The following is a 25,043-nucleotide window of genomic DNA, read 5'->3' on the forward strand; positions in this document are numbered from 1 at the left end:
GTCCTCGTCCGGACCGTCCCCGGCGCCGTGCGCGGCTTGGCGTGCCCCGCAGAGTTGTCTGGGCGCACCCTGCGGCAGCTGGGAGGGCCTCCCGCCGCCTCGCGAGCGCGCGCTGCGGCTCGGGGCGCGTCCGCACCTGCCGCGCGTGGACGTTCGCTCCGCGGTTTTGTTCGCTCAATGGGCGTGGTGTCTGCGTGGGCCCCCACGCGCTGACGGGGCTGGGCCGGCTGAGGCCCCCCCAAGCGGGCGCGGCCGGGTGGACCGCACACGGCCTCCTTGGGCTCTGGCCCCGCCCCGGAGGGCGGTCCCGAGGCCGGCGTGGCCCTCGCCTCGGTCTGCGTCCCCGTTGGTGGTTTTGGCGAGGCCCGCGCCCGGGGCGCGAGTACCGCCACCACCACGCCCCTCCCTGGTCTTCCCGTAAGCCTCCGCCCGTCATGGCTGCGGCGCGGAGCAACCGGCATATCCTCGGGGGCCCGCACCTGGCAGCGGGCTGGGGTACGGCGGGCATGGCGGGAAGGACGGTCAGAGGGGATGGGCGACTCCCCGTCCGGTTCGAGGGGGAGTGAGAGGGCGTTGCGGGGACTGGCGGGGAGGGGTGTGGGGCGGGCCCTGCAAGTCGTGAAGTCTGTGTCTTTTGCGCTGTCTCGTCTGGCCTTGGCGCTCCCTCCCTCCCGCCCGCTCTCCGTCGTTGTCAGCCACGACCGCGTCCCCCTTGCAGCGCTCGCGGGGTGGGGCGCGCTCGGCTGTGGGCCTCGCGGCCCCGGCGGGCGTCGACAGGCATGGTGGTCGACGGGATGCCCGTGGCAGCGCGTGGGGAGGGGATGGGCCGCCTAGCCTGCCCCGGCGAGGTGAGGTCGGAGGGGGGGGGGGGGGCCTCAGACCCAGTGCGCCCCCCCAGCCCCCCGTGAGCTCTCCCCCGCGGGCGTGCTCGTTGGCGCCTCTGTATCCGCGGGGACGGGAGGGTGATGAGCCGCTTTTCGGCGGGGGCGCGCGAGTTAGACCAGGGGTGTTTTGGCGGACTGGGGCCGGGCCGGCCGCGGACGGTGTCACGCCCGTGCGGCGTCGCTTCCGTTGGGCGAGGGCGCCCCTCCCCTCCCACCCCTTGCCCTCTGTGCCGGGGGCCCACGCGCCCCCCCGTCCCGATGCGTCCTCGGGTATACCACCCACGTGTCGGCGTCGCTCTAGGCGCCATCCGCGTCCCTCGGGGCCCGGTGGCGGGTTCTACGTCACGCCGCCTCGAGGCCGTCCTCGATCCGGCGGCCCGCCACGGTGATGTAGCGGCATCCTCGCCTTGGGCCCGCGGCCGGCGCCCGAGCGGGGAGCGCCCGGGAGCGCAGGGGTGGCTGGCGGGCCTGGGGCGCGGCGGGCGGGGTCGCGGCGGCTACACTACGCGGCGTCGGGGAGGCGGCGGAGCGGGGCGAGTAAGGCGGTGGCGGGGGTTAGGGCTCTCATGCGGTGTCGATCGCTCGCCTCCCGGGTGCGCGCGTCGCGCGGGGCGCCGGCCGACCTCGGGGGGAGCGCTCCCGGGTCGAACTCCGGGGCTAACAGGGTTTATGTTTTAGGGGTTCTGCCTCGCTTACTGATCTCCGCGCCGCGGCCGTGCGGGCACCGGCTCGGGTCGTAGGTGGTCTGGCTGCCCTGGGCGTGTGGCGGCCGCTTCGCCGGGGGGTGCCTGCCGCTGGCGGGCTGTTGTCGGTCGTGGGCCGTCGTGGCCCGCGCTGGGTCCTCCGACCGGCCCGTCCTAGCCGCACCCGACCTATGCATCCCCCAACCCTTCCCCCGTGACCCCGTCCAAATCCCACGTCCCCTAGCGCCCGCGTGCGGGCGCGGTTGTGCATCTTCCAAGCGAGTTATGGGGGCGCCGCCCCCCGGCTTCTACGCCGGCAGTCCGGGCTGTGCGTGCGCAGAGGTCGGCGCGGTCACCGACCCCTCGCCCCTTGTGTTGAGTCGGCCCCGAAGACGACCCGCCGCCAGGTGGGTGCCTTCCACTACCCCCCCCCGTGGGTCCCAAGCCTGCTGGCCGCCGCTGCGGCGGCGCCTGTGAGGCCACCCGCCGAGCCGGCAGGCGCTCCCGAGCGGCCGGGGGGGGCGGGGAAGCGCGGAGCCCTGGGGGAGTCGGCCCCGCGCAACGACCGGGCCCTGAGCTGGCGGCTGCGGACTCCAGCGGGGCCGGTTGGCGGCCGGTGGACCACTAGGTGGTCGAGGGATTCGAAGCGGGCTTGGCAAGGCACTTTTTGCTAGGACTCCCGGGGGCCGGGGTGGTTCCTTCGGGCCTCCCCCGTGCGCGCTGCCGGGGGGCGGGGGGACTTGCCGCTTCCGTCCCCCCTCGTCCGAGCCCCCTTCCTGTTTCTCTCCGTGCTCGCCCTCCGCCCGATGGGCGTAGTAGCTTTGCGGGGAACCTGCTAGGAGTTTCTGGCCGTTGGCGGTCGCCTGCACCCCGCGGCTCGCCCCGCCCGGGCCAGAGCCGGCAGACTCCCGCTCCTCCCTGCGCCTGCTCCAAGCTGTTCCCCAGCTCACCTGCCGTCCCACTTGCGGTCTGCGGCTGGCCGGCGGCGGCGCCGAGGCCGCTGGTGCGGGCCGTGTCAGCGCGCGGGTGTCGTTTGACGTGGGTGGGCCGATTAGGCGCTCGCCGCGGGCTCCCGGCCCGCCCGATCGGGGCCCAGGATGCTGCCGGTCGTTCGGACGTCGCCCCCCCGCGCTGCGTCGCGCCATTCCGGACCCCTTCCTTTTCATCTCTCTCGCCTCTCGCTTTGCATGGTTGGCGGGGCGGCCTGATGCCGGGGTGCGGCCGCGCGCTCGGCCAGGGTGGGGATCTGCCGTCCAGCCCTCTTCGCGGTTTGCGGTCCCGCCGGGTGGTCGGGGTGCGTGCGCTCGAGCCACCCGTCTGCCGAGGGCCTCGTCCGCTGTTACCACCAACCCGCCCCCCGCACACCACGCGGCGCTCGCAGGCGCGTGTAGCGTGTGGGCAAGGCCTCTCCGGCGTCTGGCCCTCCGCTCGGGTCCTCAGTTACTTCCCTGTAGGGAGCCCGGGTCGCCGTCTGGCCCCCGGGTGGGGGGCCGCCCCGCCGCTGGGGGGTTGGGCCCGTCCGGTGCCGGGCCACCCGCCGCCACATCCCTCCCCAGCCCCACATTACCCCCGGCGCGTGACCCCGGGCCGGCCTGTTCGTCTCTCCCGCTTCTCCCTGCGAGCGCACGCGTGCCACGCGCCGTGGCCCGAGCTTGTCCCACTGGCGTCGCCGCGCCCCCCCCACCCCCCTCGTGATTGGGCGCTCCCGAGGGCGGCCGGGGGCTCGGAACGGCGGCCCTCGCGGCAGCAGGGTGCACGCGCCGGGCCCCCCCACCGCCTTTCTCCGCCCTCGTGGTTGGCGTGCTGGTCCCGGGCGCGATTCGCCGCCGTCGCTTTGCGTGCGGCGTTGTCCTCTCCGCTGCGTCGCGTGTCTGTGGTGCAGGCCTCCGGCTCGGCGCGACAGCTGGCCTCTCGTCCGCTGCCCACGCGCGGGGCTTCGAGCGTCCGCCCCCCGGCCGTTTCCTGCTGCTTGCGCTGTGCTGCCCTCAGGGGCACGGCCGTCTGCCCGATACTCGGCGTTGGATTTGCCCCGCGTCGGCGGTCCTCGCGGGGCCCGCGGGCCTCCCCGCCCCCACCCCCTCCTCCAATACCCACCTCCTCTCCTGGTCGGGCGCCGCCCCCCGCCCCTAGCGACTCGTGCGCCCTGGGCGCGCCCTCACCCTGTAGCCTGTTCCGCGGGACCACCTCCCGCGCAGATGGCGACCGCGGCGGCCGCCCGCGCCCCCGCCGCCGCCCTCTGCACGAGCACGAACGAGGGGCCCGCCCGGGTGGGCCCCTGCTCCCCCGGCGCTCGGGTTGGTGGCGTTCGCGGCGGCCTCGTGGGCGCGTCTCGGGCGTGCCACGCCATGGGCCGAGTGTGGTTCCCGTTCGTCCCTCGCCTCGTGGGCCCGCTGGCTTTCCGTGCGCCCCATGGCGTCGGGGCGCTCCCTGCACCCAGGCCCCAGCGCCGGCGCTCGCGTGTGCTGCGGCCCGGGCGCCCCCCCCTGAGGGACTGGCCGCCGCGGGAATCCCGCGGTCGCGCCCGCCTCGCCTGTTTCTCAGTCAGCCGGGCTCCTGCCGGGGGGGTGCGCCTGGAGATCAGTGGTCTGAGCGGCGTGAGCCTCCGGTAGCGGCCGCCTGCGAGGCGGTTTGCGCCTCTGTGGTGTGCCGGGTCTGCGCCGTCGTGGCTCGCCCGCACTGCGTACGTGGCTGCCGTTGCCGCCGCTTGCCGGTGGCGCGGCCCCCGTGCCTAGGCGAGGGCGGCCCGCGGTCTGACTTGTGTGCTCCGTCGCGCTCGTCCCGTTTCCTCGGCCGTGTGCCCCTGAGGCAGCTGGACGCCGCGCGTCTGCTGCGCCGCGGCGCGTTTCTCGGGACGGGCCGGCCCTGCGGTGGCGCGGCGGGCTGCTGTGCCGGCGCGGATGCCGCTTGCTCTGAGTGGGGCCCGCCCGCCCCGGTCTCGGGTTTCCCTGCCCGCTCGTCTTCTGGCTCGTCTGGGGAGGTGGTCCGCGCCGGGTCCTGGGCCGGCCCGGGCTCGCGCTGTGCGCACCGCGCTGAGCGCTCGCCGCGCGGGTGGGGGGGTCGCGCGCCCGGGGCCCCCCCGCCGGGGGGGTGGTGGCCGCGCGCGTTGGTCGGGTTCGCACGCTTCCGTTGCGCCTCCGCGGCGCCCCCCCTCCCCGCGTATGTCGGTTGGTTCGCCGGCTGTGGGCCTCGGCGCGGCCCCGCGCTCCCCCTCCCGTGGGCCGCCGTCCATCCCTTCCGCGGGGCTGCCCCGCGGTAGGGGTGCCTTGGTGCGGCGCCTACCCGGGCGGAGCCCGGCCCGGCAACCCCGGGACCTGACCCCCGCCCTCCGCGGGGTCGTGAGCCGTTGGCGCGCCTCGTGCGGCGCGCGGAGCAGGTCACCGGCCCCGCCCACCCCCCGCGCCGCCCCGGGGCGCGCGCCGGGCGGCCCGCCTTGCGGGGCCGTCGTTGCCCCGCCGTGCTGTCCCGGGGCCGGACCGGGGGGCGGGTGGGGCCGGGTGGCGAGATCTGCTGTCTACGCGGGTCGCCGGGTCGGCCGGGGGGATGGCGGCCTGCCGATGTTACGCCTGGGGGGCCGGGTCGCGCTGCCGGTAGCCCAGTTGTGCGGCCTTTGGGCCCCCGGGTCCTCGCGTGCGGCCGGACTGGCGCGGCTTGGGGGGTCGGGTCGCCGCGGCTCGTCGGCCGGGGGGCGCGCCGTTGGGCGCCGGCCCTTGCTCATGCGCGGGTGTGCGGGGCGCGGGTGACCGGGAGGACGGCTGGTGGCGTCGGCCTGAGCGGGTGCTGGTATCTCACGGCGCGCGGGTCCCGGTATGGGCCCCGGATTTGTGCTGCTCGGCCGCCTTGCCGCATTCCACTCCGCGCGGTCTTCGCCGTCCCTTGCCCTGTGGGAGTCCCCTTCGTGCGGCCTGCGTCCGGTTGTGCGGCCGGCGCCGCGCCACGTGGCGCGGCGCAGGATCGGCCTGCGGCCCGCCGCCGCCGCCGCTCCGCGCCGCTCGCGCCGCCGCTGCCGCGCCCGCACGCCGCCGCCCTCCGCCGCCGCCCCCCCCCGCGCGCCGACGCCGCCGCCGCCGCCGCCAGAGCCCCGCCCGCCGGCAGCCCGCCGGTGAGCCGCCTGGCCCGGGCCTCGCCCGGGCTGCCCGCCAGCCTGGGATCAGACGGAGGGCGCCGGCCCGGCCCCGCCCATCCAGTCCGCCGGCGTGGCGCGACCTTCTGCCTGGCGTGTCGCCCCGTCGGCGCCGGTTAGCGGGTCGGCCACCCCGCCTGGGGGACCGGGCGTTGCGTTTCCCTGCCCGCGCCGCCTGCCCTCGGGCCCCCCCTGCCTGTGGGGGGGGGCCCAGTCATCCTCGGCTGCGCGGCGGGGTTGCGTCCGCTGGCAAGGGAGGGCCGGCCCGCCGCCCCCCCCCTCCCCGCCTCCCCCCCCCCCACCCCACGCCGCCCGTTGTCGTCCGTTCGCCTGGCTGTGTTGGGGGGGGGTGGGTGGGGTTGGGCTGTGCGCTTCCACCTCGTTAGGTCGGATGCCCCCGGGGTGGCGGCCGGCCACCAGGCGCGCTGCTCCCTTCCTGTCGCCGCTCCTTGGCGCCCTGTGCGCTGCGTCGCGCCCGGTCCTTCGCCCGTCCGCGGTCTGCGGCCCGCCGCCGCCTGCCGGGGCCCGACCACACCCCGCGTCGCGGTGGTCGCGCGTGTGCGCGCGCGCCTGAGTTCGCGCTCCGCGGGCCCGCCGGCGTTTCGGCTCTGCGTGGCCCCCTGCCGCCCCCCCCCCCCCCCCCCTCTTGCCTGCCTGGCCTCCGCGACGCCCTGCGTTCTGCCCCTCCCTCGGCCGGCCTGCCCCTGGTCCGCCCGGCCCGTGGGCGTGGCTCTGTGTGTCCGGCCGGTGCGACCCTAACTGGCGTTCCGCGCCTGGCCGTGGTGGGGCTCAGCTCCCGAGGGGGCCCCGCGCTCCTTCCTCGGCCCCGGCGACCGTTCCGTTTTTGCTGCCCCCGGGGGGGCGCGCGGTCCGGGCCGGCGCGGGTGAGGTTCGACGCCCTTGGCCCTCGCCTCGGTGTTCGCGTCTGCCCTGCGCTCCCCTCCCCCCCTCCCCCTCCACCCCCCCCCCCCCCCCCCGCGGGTTGGGCCGCCTGGGCGGGCGGCGGGGAGGGTGGCGGGGGGACCCGGTCGGGCCGCCGGCCGGCCCTCACCCCACGCCCCCGCCCCCGCGTCCCCTTCATCCCTGCTGCGCCTCCCCCGTCAGCATCCACCTGGTCGGCGTCCCCCCGCGCCTGCCTCGCCCCGCCCCGTTCCTGGCACCGCTCCGGGCGCTGCTTGGGTTGTCGTTCCTGCTGGGCTGCCCGCCGGCAGAGGCGGGGAGTCGTCATCCTCGACCACCCCATCGCTACGCGAGTGGCGATCCCGGGGTGCCCGCTTGGCTCGCTCCTGTGGGGTCGGTGTTCGCGTGGGGGGAGGCGTGTGGGGGGCTTGCGGGGGTGGGCTGGGGGGGGGGGGTGGCGTGGTGGGGTATGGTGCCGGTCTACCGCCTCGGCTGCTCGTCCCGCCCCGCCTGATGTAACCCCGGCCCTCCCCTGCGCTCGATTTTTTGCTCCGCCGCTGTGTTGGGTGGTGGGGTGCGGGCCGGCCCCGGGGGCTGCGGCCCACCATCCGAGCCGCCGCGCCCCCCTTTCGTTTGGCCGCAGGCCCTTCCGTTGCCCTCCCCCTTTTCCGCCTGCGCCTGTCTGCGTCTGGGGGGCCTCTCTCCGCCCCGCGGTCGCTCTCCCGCCACGTCCCCGCCCCTCCCACCTTCCGCCCACCCCCCCCCCCCGGCCGCCGTCCGTGCGATTGGGTGCGCGCCGGCTTGCCTCGTGTGCTGCCTGGTGGTGGGTGCCGGACCTTTTCCCCTGACTCGGATCCCCCCCGTACGTGCCCGTGCCCGGGGGGGGCGGTCGTGTTCTCGTTGGTGCGGCCTCGGCCTCGCGGTGGGCGCTTTGTCTGCTTGCGGCGGTGGCCCCGGGGCGCCCCGTGCCGTTCTGCCCGGCGGGCCGGTGCTTGCGCCCGCGTGCGGCTTCTGGTGCGGCTTAAGCGAATGTCCACTCGTGGCCGCCGGTCCCGGGCGCACCCCCCCCCCCCGGCCGCCCCACCCTCCCCGTGCCGGCGGTTCCGTGCTGCTTGTGCCCCCTGTCTTTGGGTGTCGGCGGGTTCCCGTTGGTGCCTCTTGTCGCCGGGCCCCCGGATTTGGTCGGTGCCGTCCCCGCGCCATCCCCACCTAACGCGTTCCCGGTCCCCGTCTGTGTCGCTCCCGTGGGGGTGGGGGCGGGTGTTCCGCCCCCGCGTGGCGGCGCGTGTCGTCGCCGCTTCCGGGGCGTGGCGGCCTGGGTGCGGGGGCTCGGGTGGGCCGTTGCCGTTGCAGCCCGCTGCCGCTGGGCTCGGGTGGCCTGGCCGTGTCCTGCTGCCCCCCCGTCCCGGCGCCTCCGTAGTCCCCCGCCCCCGGGTGCCCCTTCGGGTTCCCGCCCCCCCCACCCCCCCCCCGCCCCCCGGGCCTCTCTCGCCCTCGCTTCCGTCCCGGTCTGCCGGCCCCGTCAGCCGCTCGGGTGGGGTTTGGTGGTGTACGGTTGTCGGTCGTCTTCCCTACAGTTCGCACAGCTCAGTGTGGCCCTGCCGCGATGGGGCCCCGCGCTTTGGTGCGTGGGGCGGGGCCTACACCGTTGCCCTCCCCCGGCTCGCCCCGCGCCGAAGAGCCTCTACCTGGCCCCACCCCCCTCGTCCCCTTGTTGGGCGGCGTCCGAGCTCGGAGACCTCGAATCGCGTTTGGATTGTTGCTTTCTCCCCGGCTGTCCCTTTAACTCTCCCGTCCCCGGTGGGGTGTGAGCGCCCAGACTTGTCGGGAGGCGACCTCCTCAGCTGGTAGTTAGTGGTATATCTGTGTATGGCGGGCGGTTCGTGCCCTGCCAGTGTGATTTCCAGTTTCTGCACTAACTACATTTGGCACCCCTTGACATATGCGCTACATCCATACGACTGTTGTGCACTCCAATTCACCTAAACACACCTCCATGTCATAACCTGTTATACTTAGCAAAGGATTGAGAGTAGAGAACAGGTAGATTCACCACGCTCTCCTTTCGTCTCACAGGACTAGTTGCGCAAAGTTCACGCGACAGGAGTAATTAGAGTAACGGCATGTTATTGTTTCACGATTGTCTTCTGTAATATTCTTGGTTCTTTGTGTGATTCTTTGCTACAGAACCTTTTTCCATGAATTGCTGTAATCCTGTTATGTCGGGAGTACCACTCAGCCGCTGCGATACTGCACAAGGTTCTCTGGTTTCCTGATTAGTGTCTATAGACTTCTTATACGCTATAGGTGTCCGCCCCGGACTTTCAATAGACCACGTAACTCACTCGTCCAGAGCTGCCACAATTGAACAGCACACCTGGACTGACCCGGCTTGTCATCACCCGCGTAAGTGCTGTGGACTGTAGCCCTAACCGACCCGAGCGCAAACCAGCCTATCATGCTTCTCGCTGTACATATCATGCCACACAGCACTCTCTTGGCGTCACACACTAACCGCTCGTACCACCAAACCTCCCCCAGCCCAGTCCACATCGACCCACCTCTTCCCTAGTCCCACCACTGACCGCTCAACATCGCCCCGCACCCCCCGAGAAGGTTCCTACCAGGGAAATTCCCCGGAGAAGAAAGAGCATTCCAGCACCAAGCCCCTGCTCTCCACCGGCTCCACAGCCCGGCTGAAGCCGCCAAGTTCCCAGGTCCACCAGGGGCTTACAATGGGAAGCGTCTGTCGAGCAATTGTGACAGCGTCTCCACGGAGGACTAGGTATAGTTACCACTTAACAACCACCACAACACCACACACACACACACACACACACACACACACACACCCACTTAGTACAATACAACCCAAGATACACTAATTGGTACTCTTGAGTAATGACAGTAGAAACATTTTAAAAGTTTTTGAGGTGAAGACATAGTGGTTCATGCTTTTAACTTCAACACTGAGGAGGCAGAGGCAGGCAGATCACTGTGAATTTGAGGCCAGTCTGGTCTACACAGTAAGTTCCAGAACAAGCCAGAGCTATGTAGAGAGACCCTGCCTGGAAAAAAAAGAACATCCCAAAAGGTCTACACCAAAGTTTAAGTGTTTCCCAAGTCATCAACTTTAACTCTCCCCTTCACTTTTCTTTTTTTTTTCTTCCTTTTTGTTTGTTTTTGGTTTTTTGAGACGGATCTCTCTGTGTAGCCTTCATTGTCCTGGACTAGCTTTGTAGACTAGGATCGCTTGAACTCACAGCGATCCACCTGACTCTGCCTCCCAAGTGCTGGGATTAAAGGAGTGTGCTGCCACTGCCCGGCTTCCCCTTCACTTTTCAATGAGGATAGGCTTTCCAGGAGCTTATGGTGACTCCACTATATAGTGTGCAGCCAGCATCTCCTCAGAGAGGGAGACCAAGTAGGAGGGCAGACATGGCTCCCAAACCCTGAACTAAGCATACTTAGCATCGGTAAGGTATCCTGAACAAGACTGCAGACATGCTGACACAGACAGAACACGTAAAACCCCGCCACAGACGAACTGTAGTTTGGAAGCAGACTGTGACAGCAGTGATGGAAGACACAGTTGAAAGGTTGTTGCTGACAGAGCTGTTGAGCGATGTTTGAACTAGGACGTGTTTGCTTGGGAACACACAACAGCCAGCACCAAAGTTCACATCGAGACCCTGCTGGTGGCCCGTGCTGCTTCATCTCCGCCACGCCACTGCTCAGAGGCACTGAGTAAGCTTGCTGTCCAACATTTTTTTTTTTTTTTGGTCAATTATAAATTTTTATTTTTGCTGTTTAGAGCTGGGAAATGGTTTCTTTACTGAAGTACAAAAAAGAAATACCTGCTATGTTAGGGGCTGTAAAAATGAAATAAGGGTAGTGACCGGCACACAGCAGATACTCAGAGAGGATAAGCATTCTCATTGCTGAGAAAAGGGAAATATTAGTACTTTCAAAACTCAGTATAAATTCTACCAGTTGTACTATTGGCACAACTGACAAGACTGGGTTTGGAATTCTAGGAGACAAGAGTATTGCGTCTCTTCTATTTTAAATTGGTGACGAGGCATGGTGGCGCAGGCTGAAATCCCAGCACTTGGGGTGATGTAAGAGGAGGCCTTGTGGACCCTGTACACCCATCCCCCCCCCCCCCCCGGGAAAAAGACATCTTCTTCTCGAATCAGATAGCTGTCTAGTGGTTAAGTATGGGAGTATCCTGTTTTTAGGAAGGTCCCCTTAGCATTACTACTAAAGGTTACAGAGTTGTGAGAAATCTAAGCTCAAAGGCTCAGAACATATGCAGAGATGTCGATATATACACACGTACACGCATCACACCCCACACACGTACACGCATCACACCCCACACACGTACACGCATCACACCCCACACACGTACACGCATCACACCCCACACACGTACACGCATCACACCCCACACACGTACACGCATCACACACGTCCGCACGCACACTGTGAACTCCAATGACAGTAAAGGGGACACAGCGGCTGCTTGCACACCCCGTTCTCTCCACTCTTTCTGTGAGTCTGAAGTTATTTTAACATAAAAAGGTTTCCATATTACTGGCGACTACTCCCCTCCTGCCTGTTCTGTCTTGATTTGGAGCCATCAACGCAGGAAGAGGGTGTTCTCTGTGACACATGACCAAAGAGGCCATGCAGCCACTCCGCTCCATGGAACTGAAAGTCTGTGCTGTATGATAATCCCATGAGAACAAAGTTTTGATGGCTTATCTTAACATGATAGCACTTCTAAGGTAGCTATTGAATATGTCCTCAACTTACCAGTATTTTGAAATGTCTTACTTTTTAATGAAACTGACCATCAAATTAGATAGATTTACCTGTTAGAGCTCTAATTTTTCTTTTTCTTTTGGTTTTTTGAGACAGGGTTTCTCTGTGTAGCCTGGCTGTCCTAGACTCACTTTGTAGACCAGGCTGGCCTCCAACTCACAGCGATCCGCCTGCCTCTGCCTCCCAAGTGCTGGGATTAAAGGCATGTGCCACCACGCCTGGCTTTTTTTTTTTTTTTTTTAAGATTTATTTATTAATTAATTTTTTATGTATATGAGTGCTCCATTTGCATGTACATCTGCAGGCCAGAAGAGGGCACCAGATCTCATTATAGATGGTTGTGAGCCACCATATGGTTACTGGGAATTGAACTCAGGACCTCCGAAAGAGCAGCCAGTGCTCTTAACTCTGAGCCATCTCTCCAGCCCAGAGCTCTAATTTTTCAATGCAGAAGAAAAAAAAAAACTTCACATTTTCTCCTTTCCTAATAAGAGAATAATGAAAATTATGGCAAATGGCTTTTGCACGCACACTGCAGGAACAGGGTATATAATGCTTACTGGGTAAGCCAAGCCAGACCAGCTTCCAAGAATGCTCTCTGAGTAAAGGACAAGGTACAGAACATCTTTATTATTTGGGCTCAGACTAGTCTCCTTGAGCCCCCACATTAATCCAAGCTGGCCTCTGTTTCGTTCTGTGACATCATTGTTGCCAATTACTGCTTTAGCTGCGGGTACTTTTAATTGTAATCATAAAAAGACTTCCATGAAGTTGCTTCTGCTCTTCCATTCTGATTTCAGAAAGAGGTATTTTACTGTTATTTGTATATATGTATTTGTCTGTTCAAGTGTGTGCCACGTGGGCGCAGACTGCCAGAAGGGAATCAGAACTCCTTGGAGCTTGAGTTCCACGTGGCTGTGAGATACTAGCTAGAGAGCTGGGACCTGTACTCTTGCTCCTCTGAAGAGCAGGAAGTACTAACTGCTGAGCCAGCTCTCTAGCCTCATTTTTAAATTTAATGTCAGTGGTCCTCATGCCTGTGCCTTAAAACTAGGCCCAGTTCTATTTGCAGCTACATACACTAGCTACTGTATCTAGAGATGGTTCCACGTGTGTAGACTACGTAGCTGCCAAAGTGCTGGGGAGAGCCAGACTGAATATGTCAGTCAGAAGCATGTGACTCTTTCTCCAAAATAAGTACTTTAGAAGTCTCTCGGCAAGCTGTAGATGTATCTCAGCTGAAGAGTGCCTAAGCAGAAGCGACAGGCCCTGTTTCATCCGAGCACTATACAGAACAGGTATGGTGTTACAGGCCTGTAACTGAAGAGGTGGAGGCAAAAGAACCAGGAACGTAAGGTCACCATTGGCTATACAAGGTTTTCAGCTAGCCTGAGATGCATAATGTCTTTCTTGTTTGTTTGTTTGTTTGTTTGTTTTTAATATTCGTTTATTTTGGTGTTTTGAAACAGGGATTCTGTGTAGCCTTGATGTCCTGGACTCCCTTTGTAGACCAGGATGGCTTTGAACTCACAGCAATCCACCTGCCTCTGCCTCCTAAGTGCTGGGAATGAAGGCATGTGCCACCTCACCCGCCTACAATGTCTTTTTTATAAAGCCCTTCAGTTAGGATTAAAACAATGCTGGGAATGCTCATTTTAACCATATTATTGGGGAAAGACCCTAAGAACCAAGACTGGCAACAGCTGTTCCCCAGGCATAAGTACTTTTGAGTGTCCTAGCACCCTAAGGCAAGCAAGGCAGAGCACTTGACATCAGGGAGCTAGAGGCTTTTCCTACCACTCATCAGTTCCTACATTTGGTGCTAGGGACTGAGCCCTGGTCCATGCAATCTGGGTGACAGTGGTTAATATTTACTGATATTCCTATATCCGTAGCTCAAGCACTGCCATGTCTAGTAGCCACAAAGGAAGGCTGTATCTCAAGATAGGTTCAGATAAACGGCAGGAGCATTTCAAGTAGGGTGTCCACAAGTTAGTCCATGTCTTCAGGTCTAGCAAGCCTAAATACTTTTCTTCCTTGCTTTCTTCTTCTTCTTCTTCTTCTTCTTCTTCTTCTTCTTCTTCTTCTTCTCCTTCTCCTTCTCCTTCTCCTTCTCCCAAGACAGGGTTTCTCTGTGTAGCTCAGGCTGGCCTCAAACTCACAGAGACCTTCCTGCCTTTGCCTCCCGAGTACTGGGATTAAAGGCATGCACCACCTTGCTCAGCTTGAGACTAAATACTTAATCAGGAGCCAGTAACTCTTATTTGATATAAACTGGCAACAGATATTCTTAACCAGAAAATAGTCATAAGCATAGAACAGACTCCATTTTTCCCTAGAAGATACATCTAGATGGTGAAACAGGGAAGCAACAAAAGAGAGGTCATCTACCTGGTTAGTAAGTGAGAGATAAGGAAGACCAAATCAAAGCCACTGAGCAGAAAATCTGGATAAGTCATCCAGGGTCTACATAAAGCACCTCGCTTGTCTCTGGACCTTTTCAGCAGGCGAAACTCTGACACTGCCCTCCCACAGACCCTGTCTGCAGAGAGAGATTAGAATCAGGAAGTAAAAAAGATTTCCTTTCTCCTGACAGCAAACTTCTCTTCCCTACAGCAAGCTGTCACATAACCTAACAGCCTCTGGAACTGGAGGAGACACACAGGACCCCAGCCACACTCCTTTCAGTGGGCCCTGAAGGAGTCTTGCCAAGTCCCAAATCTTAAATAAATTAACCCTAAATGTTCGCACAGAGTACAGCTATCCTCACAACATGTTTCTAGAAGCCTGACTCGCATACATTCATGACACCCCCTTCTCCCCCAGGGAGCAGGAGTTTTGGCTACAGGTAGGGCGGAGTCCATGCACTGGAAATGCCCCTCCCCCCTTCACATACTCACTCTAGCTCATCTCTTATGACACCTCCTTAGGTCTCTGGGCACCCCAACTCTTACCCTAAGAGGCACAGCCATTCCCCTCCCTTTCCTGCCCCGTGTAGTAGCAGCACTGTTTGAGCTTTTGATCCACTTCCTTCCTGCCTGTCCCATGAGTCGGTGGCCTTCAGCAGGCAGATGTCGGTGCCTCTGGCGCCAGGTGTGTCTTCTGGAGACAGATGATGATGGTGTTGGTGAATGAATGAAAAGAACTCTTTGTCACAGTGTTAAAGGCGGCGTTCTCAGAGCAGTGAAGGTGGCTGACGTGCAAGCATGGCGTCCTGAGCTTCATCTCCAGGACAGACATAAAGGTGGAACAAGAGAATCAACTCCACCCAATCAGTTGAATGTGTCATGTATGTTTACATGTGTGCATGCACTTGTGTGTGTGAGGGTTTCCTGTGTAGCCTTGACTGTCCTGGAGCTCACTGTGTAGATTAGGCTGACCTCAAACTCAGAGAGTTTGCCCCAGCCTCCCAAGTGCTGGGGGTAAAGGTGTGCCAGCACTGCCTGGCTGAAATGAAATAATTTTACGGTCGGGGTCACCACAACATGAGGGACTGTATTAAAGGGTCGCAGTGTTAGGATGCTGAGAACTGCTGCTCTGGGGCTCACAGATCCCAGGAGATGTCTGAAACGCACAAACACTAACACTAGCGGTCTGTTTATTTTTTTTATCGGATCCTCTTAAGTTTAACATCGGCACCGTGAAAGGCTTCTTTCTGTGTAAAACCACAGAGAAGCCCATCTGCATGCTTCGGGGGGGGGGGGGGGGGCGGGCCGGCCAGGCTGCCACTCACTGTTGTCTGTTTTTTACACCAGCTTTAGCTCTGCAGAGATGAAGCGCCCCCTCCACCCTCTTCTTCTCTCTCTCATCATGTCTATGTGTGCTGGGAGCAAAGGCCATGCTGAGCATCTGACCAGGGACAACTTGACCATGTCCCTCTTGCCTGCTAACTTCCACAAAGAGAACACAGTCACCAATGACTGGATCCCAGAGGGGGAAGAGGATGAGGACTATCTGGACCTGGAGAAACTACTCAGTGAAGATGATGACTACATTTATGTCGTTGATGCAGTTCCCCGACAGACTCAGAATCAAGCGCTGAGAGCATCCTGCAGCTCTTCCAAGGCAAGAGCCGAATCCAGCGTCTCAATATCCTCAACGCAAAGTTTGCCTTCAACCTTTACCGAGCGCTGAAGGACCAGGCTACTGCCTCTGATAACGTCATCATAGCACCTGCTGGCATTTCTATTGCCATGGCGATGATTTCCCTAGGTTTGAGGGGACAGACCCATGAGGAAGTCCACTCAGTTCTACACTTTAAAGACTTCGTCAATGCTAGCAGCAAGTATGAGATCACCACCATTCATAACCTCTTTCGGAAGCTGACCCATCGCCTATTCAGGAGGAACTTTGGGTACACTCTCCAGGCCGTCAATGAGCTTTACATTCAGAAGCAGTTCCCCATCCGGGAGGGCTTCAGAGCTGCTATGAGAGAGTTTTACTTTGCTGAGGCCAGGGAGGCTGACTTCTCGGATCCCGCCTTCACAGCAAAGGCAGACAGGCACATCTTGAGGCTCACCAAGGGCCTCATCAGAGAAGCTCTGCAGAATATCGATCCTGCTACTCAGATGATGATTCTCAACTGCATCTACTTCAAAGGTAAGAAGCCACTTTATGACTCTCAGAGGAAACTCACAAGCCAGCCGCCTGGTATACAAAGAGTTAATGCCAAGAGCTGTACTATAGCTGTAAGTTAGGAGAAGGAGACAGGAGGTGGACTCAGGGGCAGGGAGGTAGTAGCTACTGAACGCTGCTGTTATTCTGCACTTGCTGGGCTTCCATGTGCTAGCCGTCATGGTTTTGGAGTTATCAGAATCCTCGTTTTACGGACAAACTCACCAAAGCAGAGAGGTAAAGGCTATAGGGGTGACGCTCAGGCTGGATCTCAGTGGGTTACCTTGAGGGATTTACTAACTGGGATAGTAATACAGTCCACCTTACGAGTGGCCACTGTGGATTAGGGGTTCTCCCTTCCCTTCCCGTCTGTCAGCAAAGGCTAAGGAAATATGTCTGGAAACTGTTGACAGTAACTGTTAGAAACACACCCTCTTCTCGGGGTCCTTTCTGTGTTTTGAGACAGGGCCTCCCTATGTAGCCTGGGCTAGCCCAGAGGTGACTATGTAGACCAGGCTGGCCTGCGAGGATCAAAAGCATGAGCCACCACAACCAGCTCTCTCAGGGCGTGTTTTCATCAGTGGGTGGGCAGGAAACACACCACTAATTCTGTTCCCCTCGTTATCTTTTCTCTTGGTTCAGTCAGTTTCTTCATTCTATAATGTAGGTCTCTGTGATGGAAGCCAAGTTGGCAGGACGGGCAGCCGGCATCTTTACTTGCTGAGCCATCTCTCTGGTCTTAAATAATTATTTCTTCAGCAACTCTTACAGGTCAGGCATGAAATCACTTTTAAAAAAATTATTATCTCTCTCAACATATATCTACACATATATCTACATATATGTGTACGTGTGTTATCTATCTACACACTAAGACCCAATTCAGAAATTATTATTATTATTGTTATTATTATTATTATTATTATTATTATTATTATTAAAGGTCTTGTTATGTAGCCCAGGCTGATCTACAACTCAAGAGCCTCCTGCTGTAGCCTCCTACAATGCTGGGACTATCCAGGCAAAATCCAGACCTCCTATTGGAATCTGATCAAAATAAACTTCCATCTCTATCAGCCAAAGGGCAGTGACAGAGATGGCTCAGCATCAGAGCCAACCGCAGCAGTGTACAGCACATTCCTTTGTTATCATTGAGCTCAGGGTACCAGTGAGGGGAAAGTGGCTGGGAAGCCACTGCATCTGTTGTTTGTCGCAGTGGCTGTACTGCTCGGAGATGAGGACAGGGGCTTTCTCCTGCTTCTGCCTATAGAGGTGGCCCAATTATGCAGAACAGGCACCAAGCAGCACTAGAGAGGCTGAGACTTCAAGGACTTGAGAGTGCTGAGGTCTGCAGACTTCCTTCCAGAGCTGGGCACAGGACTAGAGGCTCAACGAAGGTATGGCTAATGGCTAAATCTCTAACAAGCCTGTGACCATACACTGACAGACAACCAACATAGAGTATATACTTATGATGAAAACATAATTTTCTTTTTGGTTTTTCGAGACAGGGCTTCTCTGTGTCACCCTGGCTTTCCTGGACTGGCTTTGTAGACCAGGATGGCCTTGAATTTGCAGCGATCCACCTGCCTATGCCTCCCGAGTGCTGGGATTAAAGGCGTGCGCCACAACTGCCCAGATCATGGGTTTTTTGTTTTGTTTTGTTTTCTTTCATTACTGATCCTAAGCACCGGTTTTGAAACGGAGAAAGCAAGAGTCTAAGGCCTGGGTTCACCCCTTCTCATTTGTGTGACCCTGGGAGACTTGACGTCTCTCATGGAAAGGGTAAGAGCTGCTTTGATAGAGATGCAGAGAGAGCTGAAGTGACAGTGATGCAGCACTTGGCCCTGTATGTTGCAAACAGTAAGAGCATAATGCACTTGAGGGAGTGAATGTAATTAGTGTAATATGGTAGCAAGTCTGTATGATATTGCTAGTAGCATTTATTTTCATCAACAATTAGCCTATGCTTGGGAACAGGTTGGTGGGGCACCATCAAAACCCCCAGTCTTAACAGTTTGCCGGTTGCCACAGCCTCCACATTAATTAGTCATACTTGAAATTCTGAAGCAAGAAGCTATTCTGTCAGCACTGGAGCAGGTGGGAATGTAGAACAAGTGAGATAAGATCACACCATCTCTTGATTAAAGTAATCCACGCTACTCAGCGGTATATAGGGCCTTTCCCCCACTGTGCTGGAACACTGTCTCCATGCTGCTGGGACTGAGAAGGGCGCATCTGTTTGTTTGTTCTTGTTTTCTTTTTTTTTTTGAGACAGGGTCTTACTATGTAGCCCTGGCTGTCCTAGAACTCATTTTGTAGACTAGGCTAGTCTCAAACTCACAGAGATCCACCTGACTCCACCTCCAGAGTGCTGGGATTACAGGCGTGCACCACCAAGCCTGGCTGAGAATGATTTATCTTAAGGGTTTGAGAACTTTCTAAGTATAGCCAGGCGCACGCCTGTAGTCCTAGCATGCTGGGAGGGAGGCAGAGGCAGGAGGATCTCTGGGAACTCAAGGCCAGCCTGGTCTACAAAGTGAGTCCAATGACAGCCAAGGCTACACAGAGAAACCCTGTCGCAAAAGAGACAGAGAGAGAGAGAGAGAGAGGAGGAGGAGGAGGAGGAGGAGGAGGAGGAGGAGGAGGAAGAGGAGGAGGAGGAGGAGGAGGAGGAGGAAGAAGAAGAAGAAGAAGAAGAAGAAGAAGAAGAAGAAGAAGAAGAAGAAGAAGAAGAAGAAGAAGAAGAAGAAGAAGAAGAAGAGAATGTTTCCTAAGTACAGTCTTAGTCTCTAACTCCCAAGTCTCTGTTACTAAGCTGTCCTAACTAGGCTTCACATCACTGCTGGAAGAGCAGTGGTTCCCAATGCGTCTCGAGAGGATGTCTGTAGGCACTGTGACTACAGCAGCTGGAGCTGGTGTCTAGCTGCCAGGGCCTAGGAATGCTATTAAGGCCCCCAAAGCACAGACAGTCCCTACTATAGCAAACAGAACCCCTGGGCGTGGCTGGCTTAGAGGCGGCAACTGAAGTGCACTCCTGAGCAGGCCAGGGCTGTCTGCTGTCTGCACTTCCTCCAAAGATCCCTACCTACCAGATGGGAACCTTAAGCAAGTTATTTTACTTCACTGTGTCTTATCTAAAACTATGGATGAAAATTAAAACCATCTATTTCATACAGCTTCTAGGACCTGAAAATGAGATGATAAAAAAGGTGCTTAATTCTGGTACGTGGCCTGTTGGCTGCTAGTTACCAACATTATTAACGATGAGTATCTCAGAGCTAAGCTTTATTCCTAAATAACATGGAAAACGGCGAGGGCACCACTGTACCACATGATATCACACGTCCTATCAGCTGTGTGTCCTGCCAAATGCTAGAGCATCACAGTGTGAGGCCCAATGGTAGACTAGAGGTTCAGTTAGATTAGGTGTCTATCAGGGGCAAATAACAATAGAATCTAACCCATAATACCTTGTGGTCTCTTCAGACTCTGGGATTGGTCCTAGAGAGTCCTCTGGGGCAGATGTCCCAAGAACTAAAGGGCAGCTCACCAACTGCCTGCTCCTTCTGACTTGCAGGAACTTGGGTGAAAAAATTCCCAGTAGAAATGACCCACAACCGCAACTTCCGGCTGAACGAGCGAGAAGTAGTTAAAGTCTCCATGATGCAAACTAAAGGGAATTTCCTTGCGGCAAGTGACCAGGAGCTGGACTGTGACATCCTCCAGCTGGAGTACGTAGGGGGCATCAGCATGCTAGTTGTAATTCCACGCAAGCTGTCGGCAATGAAGACTCTGGAGGCCCAGCTGACGCCCCAGGTCGTGGAGAGGTGGCAGCGAAGCATGACAAACAGGTACCTCGGGTCCTTTCCCTTTGCGTTTTCGGGCTGGGGTGTCTAGGAGGGCTACAGCCACGGCCAGTTCTGCCGCCTCTTCCCCTCCTCCCCACACTTCCTCTATCTGAGTCAGGGTCTCGCTGTTACACAGGTTGGCCTGGACCTTCTTGTGTAGTGTAGATGGCCTCAAGCCTGTACGGACCCTCCTCCCTCTTGAGCCTTCCAAGTGCCAGGATGGCTTGTGTGACCCACACTACCAGTTTTGTTTGTTTCATTTTTGAAAAAAAAGAGAAGTCAGGAAGAATGAAAAGAACCCAAGAACTGCCATGTAGGCTGTGCTTGTTTTCGGTCTTCTTATTCAGCAGGATCACTGATGGGAAAGCCAACCCCACAGAGCTGTTTCAGAGGGAGGGAGGTGGCTTTGGGTCATCTTAGGAATGACCGCACTGTGGCTCTGAGCCTCAGTTCAATCAACGCCAAGGCTGAGATCAATCGCATTACCTATCAGGACTCAAGGTGTGAAATAAATAGACCAGGTGGGTTGCTTGGCTCCACCCCTACTCTCAGTGCTTGGATGTAAGAGGCTTCCAACAAAGATCAGCTCTTCCCTTCCCTGACGTGTTACTCATGATTTTCCTTGATTATTATTTATTACTTATAGTTAACACTGTTGGTATTAAATATTTGTTGAAGTTATTATTGGCCCATGGCAAGAATAGAGAAAAAGAATATATTTCAGTGTTACTGGCTACTTACCAGTTAGACTCATAATGAGAAGTGAAATCTGTTGGACAAGAAATTAAAAAAAAAAAAAAAAAAAAGCAACAAAACTGGAACTACTGCTGGGTAGAGTAGCACACTCCTGTAATCTCAGCACTGGAGAAGCTGAGGCAGGAACTCATGAGTACCCTGTCAGTCTGGAAGAGTGAGACCTGTTCCCAAAAAACAAAAACAGACCAGCGAGGTGGCTTAGCAGGTAAAGGTGCTTGCTGCCAAGACTCACTCCCTGAGTTCAATCCCTGAGACCCACATGGTGGAAGGAAAGAACAGACCTCTGAAAGCATCCTTTATACCCATACCACATGTCCTGGGCACTATGCATGCATAGCATAAGTAAATAAGAAATATGCATAATAAAAATCTATTCAAAATAAAACACCCTAAAATACAAAACCTTAAAAGCAGACTCTTTGAGGAAGGTGAATCCCCAGGTACATTATGTGTTACTAAGCCCTGTGGACTTCTGTCTGAGCACACCCCTGCTGTGCTTCCTTCCTCACCCACCTGCTCTACTGACTTCTCACCCTGAATTCTACGTCGAGGTTGACTGAACTGGGGCTCAGAGTCACAAAACATAGCATAGCAGATGAAGGCCATCCCTAAGATGACCCCGTCCCACCATCTGACTTACATACTGGCCCCATCTCCTCACCAGTGACCTCCCCAGTGAGGACCTGCCAACTCTGAGTTCTGTTCCTAGCCTGGCACATGCTACCACCTCCCTCCTCATCCCCATGGACTCTCAGCAAGAGGAGCCTGACCAGCTGCTAGGCTGCTCAACAGAGCTTGCTCTCCCGCCTGGCTCTGTGCAGCATCTGTCCTCTTTCCGCGCCTTGGCTCTTCCCTTCAGGCTCTATCCAGATCCCCAGGTCAGGTTCTTTACTATGCCTAACACCTATGAATACTAGGTAAACAGCTGTCCTGCTACATGGCTTACAGTGTGAGGAGAACAGGAATTCTGTACACGGCCAATCACACACAGTTTCCCCGGATATTTACAATCTGTGGCTGATGAACTCACTGATACAAGGGCTAACTGTAACCAGACTTACAGCAGACAAGTTTTGTTTTTTATAAAACCCTGAACTGACAGTACCAGTACATAAATTTAAACTGTGAAAAAAATGTTATGTCAGTTCTGTGGTAAATGCAACCCACTGCAGGCCATGCAAATTTAGCAGGAAAATGTAATTATTTTGTCATTTGTATCAATAAAATTGGCTCCCTTCTTCTCCAACTAGAACTCGGGAGGTACTCCTGCCCAAGTTTAGACTTGAGAAGAATTACAACCTGGTGGAGGTCCTCAGGTCCATGGGAGTCACAAAGCTGTTCAGCAAGAACGGCAACTTGACAGGCATCTCCGAGCAGAGGATCACCACTGACCTGGTAATGGCTCCCTCATGTGCTGCTCCCCAGATCCTGCCTTACACTGCTGTTGCCTCATGACCCAACCTCCGGGTAGGCCTGTGACCCAAACTCTAAGGATACAGGGGGCTGGGTGGCTCCCAAGGCCTCTCAGACTCTGGCCATGGCTAGGAGTTTAGAGGTGAGTACATGTGGCATGAGAGACAGCTGTGATTTTTTGTCTTGTGTTAGGTCTCTGAAGCTTTTCTCTGATGATGAGTCCCACCCCACCCCCACCTCTCTGACAGCCTATACAACCTGACGCCTTTCCTTTCTAACTTTAAACAGTTCAAGCACCAAAGTACCATCACAGTGAACGAAGAGGGCACCCAAGCTGCAGCTGTGACCACAGTGGGGTTCATGCCACTGTCTACCCAAGTCCGATTCACTGTCGACCGGCCCTTCCTGTTCCTCATATATGAGCACCGAACCAGCTGCCTGCTCTTCATGGGAAGAGTGGCCAACCCTGCCAGGTCTTAAAGGGGGTGCTCTTGGCACCTGATGTAGTTTGGGGACACTCTGTAATTCTGTTTCATTCCAACAAAGAGAACAGAGGTATCTTGATATGATAACTTATGTGGCTTATGGTAATAATCTGAATTTAAGGCCCACAGAGAAAAAGAGAGTTACCATGGACTAGGAAGCTGACACAGTAAGCAGTGCACAAATCCACAGGACCTAATGCAACTAACTGTTGTGGCAACTGTTCCCAGGGGTCCTAGCAACATACAGACAGCCTCTGCCCCAACTCCTTTGCCCCTAGAGCAAACTGCCCTGTACCTGACACTGTCTGCACAGGCAACCTCATCCGCCTTTACTGTTTAGGCCTGTTCTCAGCCAGGTCCCCATCTGAATGGTACCCAGGTCTTACCCCTCCCAGGGAGGATGCCCAAGTAGCACCATTCCCGCCCAGGGGAAAAGCAGCCTCAATATGTCTGAGATGTTGGGACTTAATCCAAGGCCCAATATTCTAAATTCATGTAAATATCTCCTCTCCTGATGCCTCAGCATTACCTATGTGCGTACATAAGGATACATATCCTATATAGAGATAAATAAACAACCATATTTACTGTGTATCTGTTAAGATTTTATATTCTTTCTCTCTCTCCCTCTCTTTCTCTTTCTCTCCCCCCCCACCCCAGAAACGGTTTCACTATATAGCCATGGCTGGCCTGGAACTTGCTAGGTAGACCAAGCTGGCCTTGAACCTACTGAGTGAGGTAGACAGGCTGGCCCTCACACTTGAGGGTCTTGTAGGGAGTCCCATCATAAGAAGCCATACCAGAAATGGGAACAGTTGAAAGAAGCGCTATTTGCTAGTGCAATGCACACGCCTACCTCTGCCTGCTGGGTGTTGGGATTCCCTCAACACATGTGCCACAATGCCCAGCATAATCCTGCTTCTTGTTTTTCCCCAGCTCAAATAACAAAGGGCAAACTGAAAACCACTATGCCCTTGAGAAAGACAAAGGCTGACAAGAAGGCACTCAGGTGCTGGACAGTGACCAGGACAGTTCAGCAAGGCTCAGTCTTAGGACAGGATGAGGTGTGGCTGAGTCGGGGTCCTGGCCTGCTGGGACTCCTGAGGCAAGGTGCTCTGGCGTCCTCTCTGGCTGAGGTGCGTGCTTTGACTTCACCTCCCAGAGGTGCTGCTGCAGCAGGTCAGGTTTGATGACGCTGGCAACATCCCCACTCTGTAACTTGGGATCACTCACAACAATCCAAAGGCGGATCAGAAGGCATGGATCAGGGATGTGCCTTTAGTGGGGAGACTGTCAGCTGTAACCGGAGCAGCAGTTACAAGCGCTGTATGTGCCTAACTCACTGTAATCCCCATGCCTTAGAGGAGGAAGTTTTATTTCCCCAGCAATGGAAGAGTGGGAAGGATTCTAAACATGCACAAAGTCCAGCTGCAGTACACTTGGGGCTGGGCGTCAGGGCCCGAGGACAACGGCAGCAGCTGAAGCAGTGTGCTTCCTGCTGGTGCAATACAGACACTAGCACATGCGTGCCGCTGCTGGCTTTCGAGGCCCATACCTTCATCACCTCCTCTTGCCAGCTGAGGATGCAAGGGCAAGACCTAGATCCAATCGCAGGTAGTTAGGCTCCAGGACCTGCCAGCAGCTCTGCTTTAGAACCAGTGCTCTACCGGGAAAAGCCAGTGCAGGACAGAGGCAAGTCTCCCCACTACGTCTCTTCGGCTTCTTGGTGAAGCCCGACATTTTGATGACCCATGACTTTCCCCCCACTTTTTCCCCCTCCAGTTTGTTTTAACACTGTTCTTTTCTTGGATTTTCTCTCTCTCTCTCTCTCTCTCTCTCTCTCTCTCTCTCTCTATTTTTTAATCTTGTGGGTAATTTTTCTTGCTCCTTGTATTTCTAAATGTAGTTCTCAAATCTGTGTCCTACACAGCAGGAAGGACATGGTGGTATGTCCCTGTAATACCAGTTTTACCTGAGGCTGAGCTTAGGAGGACTGGTGGGACCTAAAAGTCAGAGCCTGGACTATATGGTGAAATCCTGTCTCAAAGCAGACACTTCCCCTACCCAGACCTGTAGCCCTCCGCCATGTGTCCTTCGCCCAGAGAGCTAATGATCTCACTTTCTTTCTTTTTTATATTTTTGGATTTTAGAGACAGGGTTTATCTGTGTAGCCCTGGCTGTCCTGGACTCACTGGTAGACCAGGCTGGTTTCAAATTCACAGACATCAGCCTGCCTCTGCCTCCTGAGTGCTGGGATTAAAGGTGTGAGCCACAATGCTCCCCTCTGGCTCACTTTCAATCGCCACCTCAGCCACAGCCAGCCTAAGCTGCTCAGGCTCCTGCACAGGCAGCGTGTCCAGTCTCCATGCTTTCTCTTTACTGACATATACCTGGAATCTGTGATCCCCTCTTAAAGAGATTAACCTATCATTTCCAGAGCAGTAGAGGATTAACTCCCAGCACAGGCTATGGGATACTGAGCAGGCTCTATATCTCACTATCTTCAC

General features: G+C 57.5%; 2 protein-coding genes across 2 annotated transcripts in view; one reads left to right on the plus strand and one right to left on the minus strand.

Annotated features, from left to right (window-relative positions):
- Pi4ka (phosphatidylinositol 4-kinase alpha) overlaps positions 1 to 25,043 on the minus strand; it is a 128,998-nt gene that overhangs the window by 46,647 nt on the left and 57,308 nt on the right.
- Serpind1 (serpin family D member 1) lies at positions 15,151 to 23,147 on the plus strand. Its single transcript, XM_051150610.1, is given in 5 exon segments — positions 15,151 to 15,426; positions 15,429 to 16,016; positions 19,612 to 19,885; positions 21,889 to 22,033; positions 22,340 to 23,147. Coding segments are annotated over 5 exon segments (1,437 nt in total). The 5' UTR covers positions 15,151 to 15,188; the 3' UTR covers positions 22,532 to 23,147.

The sequence above is a fragment of the Acomys russatus genome, chromosome 8 (assembly GCF_903995435.1).
Source record: "Acomys russatus chromosome 8, mAcoRus1.1, whole genome shotgun sequence".
In the NCBI taxonomy this organism is placed as follows: domain Eukaryota; kingdom Metazoa; phylum Chordata; class Mammalia; order Rodentia; family Muridae; genus Acomys; species Acomys russatus.